This window comes from Chondrus crispus, genomic scaffold (assembly GCF_000350225.1).
Source record: "Chondrus crispus Stackhouse genomic scaffold, scaffold_75, whole genome shotgun sequence".
Classification (NCBI taxonomy): Eukaryota; Rhodophyta; class Florideophyceae; order Gigartinales; family Gigartinaceae; genus Chondrus; species Chondrus crispus.
The window spans coordinates 314011-321950 of NW_005178692.1; the positions used below are offsets into that span (position 1 = coordinate 314011).

General features: G+C 61.3%; 3 protein-coding genes; 2 read left to right on the forward strand and 1 right to left on the reverse strand.

Moving 5' to 3' along the window:
* Positions 1-355: 355 nt before the first annotated feature.
* Positions 356-4236, forward strand: CHC_T00007472001 (hypothetical protein). XM_005711151.1 is given in 2 exon segments: positions 356-4192; positions 4193-4236. The coding sequence occupies 1 exon segment, from the start codon at positions 356-358 to the stop codon at positions 4190-4192; it is 3837 nt and encodes a 1278-aa protein (XP_005711208.1). The 3' UTR covers positions 4193-4236.
* Positions 4237-4268: 32 nt separating this feature from the next.
* Positions 4269-5189, reverse strand: CHC_T00007473001 (hypothetical protein). Its single transcript, XM_005711152.1, has one exon. The coding sequence runs from the start codon at positions 5187-5189 to the stop codon at positions 4269-4271; it is 921 nt and encodes a 306-aa protein (XP_005711209.1).
* A 588-nt stretch (positions 5190-5777) lies between these two features.
* Positions 5778-7112, forward strand: CHC_T00007474001 (hypothetical protein). Its single transcript, XM_005711153.1, has one exon. It carries the CDS (start codon positions 5778-5780, stop codon positions 7110-7112), a length of 1335 nt encoding a protein of 444 aa, XP_005711210.1.
* Positions 7113-7940: the final 828 nt, after the last annotated feature.

Sequence of the window (7940 nt, forward strand, 5' to 3'; positions counted from 1 at the left end):
CAATCTCCGAGACGTTGCGTCTCGCTTCTTCTCACACACACATTTCACATGCCATCCGTTTTCCTTCTCGTATAAAACGTCTCACCTACCCCTTCCCCCCGCGTCTTCCACCGCTCCCCGTTCCGTCCGCTCCCCTCCCTCGCCTACGCAAAACAAAACCCACCCCCGCACCAGCACCAGCACCCACACCCTTCCACACCGTCCTAACACTCCCTGCAATCCTCTGTAGTCGCCCCGTTTTCCCCCCGCTCCCTTCCCGCCCCCAATGGAGTTTCTACTGCGTAGCAAGGCGGGCGGCAGCACGCACGAGGCCCTGCAGATCTGCAAAGACTCGGCGTCCGAGTGCATCCTCTCCATGCCGCCGGACTGCGACGCCTTGGAGTGCCGCGACCACTTCACCATCCTCATCTTCCCGTTCTTGGCCCTGTTCATCGGTGTCCTCTCCATGCCGCTGTCGCGCCTCATCCACATCCCCTACACCCTCTTCCTCCTCGTCATCGGCATCGTCATCGGCCTCATCGGCTGCCGCGTCAACCTCTCCTGGCTCTCCGTCTCCCTGCTCCAGTGGGTCCATCTCAACCCGCCCACCATCTTCTTCTACATCTTCCTCGCCCCTTTGATCTTTGAGGCTAGCTTCAACGCCAGGTGGCATGTTTTTAAGAGACTCCTCATGCCCATTTTGACCGCCGCTTTCCTCATCGTCATCCTGCAGTGCGCCCTCATCGCCTCATTTCAGATGCTCGTCATCAGGTATGACGGATGGAACTGGTGGGCCGCTCTCATGTTTGGCTCTATGCTTTCGGCCACCGACCCGATTAGTGTCACCGCCACCCTCAAGGCCCTGGGAGCCTCCGAGTTTCTCAACACCCTCATTGAGGGAGAGTCTCTCGTTAATGATGGCTCCGCCTTCGTCCTGTGGGAGGCCTTTATTGAGAACACCATCGACTCTGATGCTCTCAGCAAAGGGCAGATCGTCCTCATGGTCTTCAAGCTCAGTCTGGGTGGCATGCTCATGGGTGTCGCCTTTGGCATCATCGCGCTCGTTATTCTGGGTCTCGTCTACGATGAATTCGAGGTTGAAACCTCACTCACCGTCATCGTCGCCTTCTTGGGCTTCTGGACTGCCCAGTCCCCTTCCAAGCTCTCGGGAGTCATCTGCAACGTCGCCTCGGGCCTCACCATCTCGGCCTTTGGGCGCCACTTGATCACCCCGGCCGTGCGCGGGCCCCTCGCAGAGTTTTGGGAACTCCTGGGCTGGATTGCAAACACCATCGTCTTTGTCCACGCCGGCCTGCTCCTCTCCGCCTTCTCCTGGTCCTGCGCCGGTGATCCCAACACGTATGTCGACTACCTCCTCATCTTTGGATATTACCTCTTCTTGCAGTTTATTCGCATGGGACTCATGCTTATCTTCCAGCCCTTGATGTCCGTGGGCAACAAGTGGTATCGATGGAAGGAAGCTGTCGTCGTTGGGTTCAGCGGCCTTCGTGGAGCTGTGTCTCTGGTGCTCGCCCTCGAAGTTGCCGGCAAATCCGAGATTGATGAGAGAATCAAGTCAAGAGTCGTCTTGTGGGCGACGGGTGTTGTCGCCCTGAGTCTGCTGGTCAATGGTTTCTTGATCAAGCCGCTTATCAAGTCGTTGAAGCTTGATAAGGCCAAGAAATCTCGCGAGGACTTTTTACATCGCGCCCGCGCCATCATGGTCCAGCGTTCCTTTGTCATTCTCGACCGCCTTTGCATTGAGACGGGCTTCAAATCGGCGCGTTGGTCGTACGTCGTTAAGAACGTCCTTCTTGACGAATGGCTGGAGGACAGCGAACACGGCGACGATTACCGTGAGGCCTTGGAGCAGATCATGGACAACAACCAGGCGTCTCACCGAAAGAGTCTAGAAATCGTCGGCAATGAGGCTCGACTCACAAAGATGCACAACGACTTTAGTAAGAGGATCAGTATGGGCCAGGTTTCCGAAAGGTACAGCCTCGCTGGAACGGCCGATATTACGACACACAGTGGCATGCACGCGGGTTCCCCGGTGATGTTTTCGGGTGCACTTGCCAGCCCTCGGGGAGGAGTCGCAAGTCCCTCTGGCATCCGAAGCCCTGCCGGGCCGTTGAGCATGGATGGTGCTGGCCTCGTCCCTCTTTCGCTCGGTATGGGCGCCATGCAAGGCGGAAACTACAGCCTGGAAGGCGGCGGCACCAACCGACGCTCCATCGACGCAGATGTTGCCCGCTATCAACGTGGTGGTGAGCGCCCAGAGAAATTGACCCAAGCACGCATTCATCTCGAAGTGGCTGCCTTGCACCGCAAGGCGCTGGAAGGGCAGACATTCGAACTCTCCGACGACGACCGTGAGGTGCAGAGGCGTCTGTTGACCGCAATCCTCTCGCATGTGAGGGCGATTTCAAACGCTAGTCTCGTCGAGTTCAACGTACTTCACAACCTGGAAGAGGATTGCCAACTCGCACTCGATGCCAACGACGAGGGCAAGGACTATGATCTCTTCTCCTTCCTCGACAATCGCGGTCGCCAGACAGGCAAGAATCCGCTGTACAAGTCATATTTGCGACTTATTGAAGGCAAGCGTCTCAAGGGTCAGACATCAATCACAACGGCAGTGCTCGTATTCGGGATCCTCACTGAAATTCTCAAGGCAGAAATTTTGCACTCTTCCCCCATCGTCCAACTCCAGGCTGAGCATCTGTACGAGGCAGCAGCCGCACTCCTCAACCGCCTCGAGACTCTCAACCCATACGCATTTGAATGGGTGCAGTCGCAATTCGCCATCTACGTCACCTCCAAGAAGCAGGATGAAGTGCTCTCAGACATGCTCGCAAGCGGAATCGTCGATCAACAAGAGTATGGTATCATCCACGAGGAACTGGTCCATGTCAGAAGGGACCACGTCCGCAGTCGACATTCACTCTTCTACCGCGGCAGGAATAGATTGGCGGTACGTCCCAAACCTCGCGCCATGGTCCGTGAACATCCGCTGTTCTCAGGCTTGCCTATGCAGCTAATGTCAAGCATAGTTGACCGCTATGGTGAGCTGGTGCACCTCAAGGGCGGACAGTCTGTGCAAGCCGACAAGGGCTCGTTGGTGCTTGTGTTGGAAGGAGCCATCCGACCGTTAGAGGATCATTCCGCGCCGGGACAAGTCTCAGCCGTTGTTGCCGGGCAATTACAACAGAACAACTCAAGCGGGAGCGGTAGTGCCGTGGAGGAGAGGGGCGCTAAGGAGAAGGTCTTCACCCCCTTGGCTTCAGGAGCAACCATGCATTGGTGCTTCCCAGCACACAACGGTTTCTGCAGCCCCACGCTGACCCTTCACGCACACGCCGCCGATGCCGGTGGACCAATCGCCATCGCCCAAGAGCGTGCCACAGATTCGCAGTTCTGCTGCTGCGAAATTGCCGGGGATGCAACTGTCTTCACATTGGCTGTGAATCACGTTCGCCGTTTGGCACAGGAAAGCGAGACCTTCCGCATGGAAATTACGAGGTCTCTTGCTCGCGAAATTGTACTAGAGTCTGTGTCCGATCAGAGACCTTATTCACTCGCTCATTTCATGGATGCCTCCGGTGCCGAGGACGTGAGCACGGTAGTAGGAAGGGCCTTCCGCGTACTGGAAAGGCTACCGTACATGACCGTCCTTGCTCTGGAAGCAGGGGAAACATCAGCATCCCACGTGCAAGGCCCTGGTGTTCTCCTCAACGGCAAGGTGAGAGTGTCCATCGTGGACACGAGTGGACTCGTGGGGGCTGTGAATTTATTGCATGAGGAACTTACGGGCCCCGCCCTACTGCCCGCCGGTGGTCTCATTCTGCAGGAGGTACACAACCCAGACGGTACTTCGCAGGTAGGGTCCGAAGTCGACGACGCTGGGCACCATCAACCACCACTGCCAGCCGTACCGCCACCATTTTCATCGGACATGGCCGTGGAGGCTGCAGAAGCAGCGCAAGAGTTGCTCGAGTTCACCGAGAAGAGACGAGACTCGCGGGGAGAGGTAGTGCCATCCCGTGTCCTCGCGCATGTGTTGATCGAAGAAATTTCGGAAACTGACGTCACGGCGCTGCGGCGACTGAAACGCTGGAGCGGCAGAGAACTTCAGATTGATATGAACGGTCGCTTTGGTATGTTTCGCCACGTCGACATGCATTCCTTCAATGGCATGAAGGTGGAATAGCAACACACAAATATTGAGATAATAAGATAAAACGGCTTTGAAAAGTTGCGAGATGCAAGTCTCAAAGTCTACGTGCCTACCAAAGCGGGCAAGACCGCGTTCGTGAAAATCCTGCCCTTCCCACCGGCAGCTCTTCAACACTCACCTCGGCCTTGACCATTGAGTGGTCGCTAGGCCACCCCCCCCCTACCACCGTCTCAATGACCTCGGCAGCGGTCACCTTCGCCGTTCCTCCAACAAAAATGTAATCCAACGTCCCCTTAAAATCGCCATTCACGTTTGTATATTCCGGCTCTCGCCCATGCACAGTCGTGAAAGCTGACTCGTACCTCAACCAGTACTCCCCCCGCCTCCCTTCCTGTGCCGTACAGTCACAGTCTTTCAAACCCCCCCGAAACTCATTGCTACACCTCTCCCTTCTCCGTACCTCCGCTCCCGCCTTCCTGCGGCCCTCTTCCACTGCCTTGTAAAGCCTCTTTGCCAACTTTCTTGCCTTGACACTGCTCCCCTTTCCGGACGTGCTCTCCCAATACACCCACCCGCAACCCCCGCACGTAAACAACTCGGTATCCTTCGGCCCACCCTCGCCCCTTCTTTCAATCGCCTCCCCACACTTGCCGCACATCGACAGTATCATGTCCTCCTCCAACCGAACGCCATAACAATTCAGCAGCGTCGTCAAGCACGTCTCCATCTGCCCCATCTTGCCCGGGCGCACAAAAAAGCTCTCCGGACAATTTGCGCGACGACACACGGTAGTGCTACTTGTGACTAGGATCCTCCTCTCGCGCCTGGCGCGCTCAAATAAGGCGTCGACATTGCGTCTCCCGCCGTGCCCCTCCTCCAGCGCGGCGTCCACGCCAAGAAGGCGCAGCCACCGAGCGAGGCGACTGAGGCTGCCATCGCACAGAAACCTGGCTTCCCCACGCGCGCGTCGCACGCCGCACACCGCCCCGCGCACCGCCGCGGACACGCAAGCCCCCGTAACGGCCGCCATAGGCGCGCCGCGCGTCAAGCTGCGGTACGGCGCGCTATCGGGCAGGCTGTTGAAGTCGCCTGTGAGGATGGAGGCTGGCGGTGGCAGGCCGGTGCGCTCGCGCACGTACGAGAGGCGGTGCAGCAGGTAGCGCGCCTGCGCCAGCTTGACGTTCGAGCGGGCAGGGTTCCAATACAGGTGTGCCGTGGAAACGGAGAGGCGGACGCGGCCGTGCTCGAGGAGCAGGATGAGAGCGACGTTGTGGCGCCGCAGGTGCACGGCCGCCGGGCCGCGCGCTAGGTCGTCGAAGGAGATCAAGTGGTGAGATAGAACCCGCAGCGCCGGCTTCACCGCGATGAGGACGCCGTCCGGGCGGGATGGGCGCGGCGCGTAGACGATGATATAGCCCAGAGACGTGAGCAGAGGATGATAGAAGTCGCGGTAGTGGTCGACTTCTTGCAGGGTGACGATGTCGGCGGTGGCGGCGGTTAGGGCGGCGGCGATCGCGGTGCGGCGCGTCGAGAACACGGGCGTGGGCGGCGCGTACGCGTCGGCGAGACAGTTCCACGACAGGACGGTGAGGGATGGCATCGCGGTGGTGTGAGGGAGATGTGGGGGCCGCCGGGACGCGGGGAGCGGGGGGGGGGGGGGGGGCGAGGGTATAGGGGGGGGGCGGGGGGGGGGGGGGGAGGCAGGGAGGGAGGCAGGGAGGAGGTTGCGGCGACGGGGGAAACGTGCCGCCTCTCGGTTGCCTGGGCAGCGTGGCAGGAGCATCTGAGCCAAAATGATTGGCTGCGCCGGCCGAATTTACACAGCACAGTACCAGAAGAGCCACGTGGCCACGTTACAGGCGCGCCGTGCCTCCAGAGCCATTTCATCAAAAAATCAGAGGATGCTTGTGCCACGACAAAAGCCAGATGGAAACACCAGAGCTTGTTGCCAGGCCAGGCTTGTTGCCAGGCCAGGCTTGCTGCCTGCTCTTCACTGGCCGTCCATAATGCCTCGGTACTTGACCCAATCGCGATGCATCTCCCGATACACTCTGTACTTTCTCTCGTACAGCTCCCCGCCCTCGCTCTGCACGACCTCCCGCTTCCCCTCGCCGCCCATCTCCCTGGCCCAGCGCACGAGCCCCACCTCGCCGCCCTCGGCCGCGCACCTCGCCAGCACGCTGCCGCCCAGCAGCACGCTCTCCTCCCCCCCCTTCAGCACGGGGACCCCCACGCAAGCGGCAAGCTCGCGCACAAACATCACGCTGCGGCACAACCCACCCGCTGCCATCACCACGCGCACGTCGTGCCCGCCGTCGCGCAGCGCCTCCACCACGTGCCGCGCACCGCAACAGATCGCCACCACCGTCGCGCGGAACCGTACGGCCAGGTCCCACTCGTCCGTTCCCAGTGTCACCCCACTCACCATCCCCGTCAGCTGCGCGTCCGCCACAGGGCTGCGGTTGCCCGCGTGGTAATCCAGCACGTGCACGTGTCGCGCGGGGTCGTTCCCGCTTGTCACCGCACTAGCTGTCAGCGCTGCAAGCGCGTCGTACACCCCGTCCTTCCCGACGCGCCGCACGAGTCCCGCGTACGCCGGGTGCGTCGTGACTGTGTGCTCCAGCAGCTTGCCGGTGACGCTCTGCCCGCCCTCGGTAACGTACATCCCCGGCATTATCGCGTCGCGGAACGGGCCCCACACGCCCTTGATGAGGCGCGGCGCCGCGGAGACTTGGATGAAGCAGGTCGATGTCCCGCACACTACGCTGAGCCGCATGGTCGGCTGTGGTGCGAGGCGAGTGAGCAGCGGCGACGTCGCGCCGAGTGCCCAGAGCGAGCCGCAGTGCGCGTCGATCATCGGCGCGGCGACGACGCACTGCGCCGACAGCCCGAGGGCCGCCGCCGCGGCTTCGCACAGCGGGCCGATGGGGTCGCCCGGCTGCAGGATGCGTGACCCGATCTTGGCAAAGCTGTTCGCCGTCAGTGCCGATAGACCCAGCGCGTGCCAGAAGGAAGGCGTCCACACCCCTTTTCCCGCGTCGTCCGTGTCGCTGCCCCAGCCCCACTTGCACGCGACAGTGCAGGCCGAGCGGACAGCCGGGTCGGCGGAGCACTTGAAGGCGAGGAAGTCGGCGAGATCGAAGAAACGGCCGCGCGCTATGACGGAGGGCTTGTGGCGCAACAGCCACAGGAGCTTGGGCGGCTCGTTCTCGGGGCTGAGGGCGTCGCCGAAGTGCGCGCGGACGCGGCGCACGGGTGGGCTGGCGTGGCCGTTGATGATCGCTGCCTCGGCGATGGCGCGGCGGTCCAGCCAGAGGATGACGTTGTACACGTCGTCCGTGGGGGGCGAGGCGGCGTCGACGACGGAGAGGGGCGTATGGTCGGCGTCATCTGAGACCACGACGAGGGAACAGGTGGCGTCGATGCCGATGGCCGCGACAAAGGTTTCTTGGCCCGCGGTGGCGGGGCGCGCGCGTGCGGTGGCGAGACGGACGCAGGCTTGAACCGCGCGCCAGATGTCGCACGTGCTTTGCTCGTAATGGTCGTGCTTGGCGTGGTGCGTCTTGATCGAGTGCGAGGCGGCGGACAGCTGGCGGCCGGTGGCGGTGAAGAGGGCGGCGCGCGCGCTGCCCGTGCCGACGTCCACGGCGAGGTAGAGGGGAGCCGGCATGGCGGGGGGCGAGAACGCGGAAGGGAAGAGGGATGGAGGAGGGGGCGGGAGGAGGGATACGAGGAGGGGATACGAGGATGGGGGCGGGAGGGGGGGATGGGAGGAGGGGAT

Coding starts and splice junctions, on each gene's coding strand:
- CHC_T00007472001 (XM_005711151.1), top strand. CDS start 356: ATGCCGCCGGACTGCGACGCCTTGGAGTGCCGCGACCACTTCACCATC.
- CHC_T00007474001 (XM_005711153.1), top strand. CDS start 5,778: ATGTGGGGGCCGCCGGGACGCGGGGAGCGGGGGGGGGGGGGGGGGCGA.
- CHC_T00007473001 (XM_005711152.1), bottom strand. CDS start 5,189: ATGGCGGCCGTTACGGGGGCTTGCGTGTCCGCGGCGGTGCGCGGGGCG.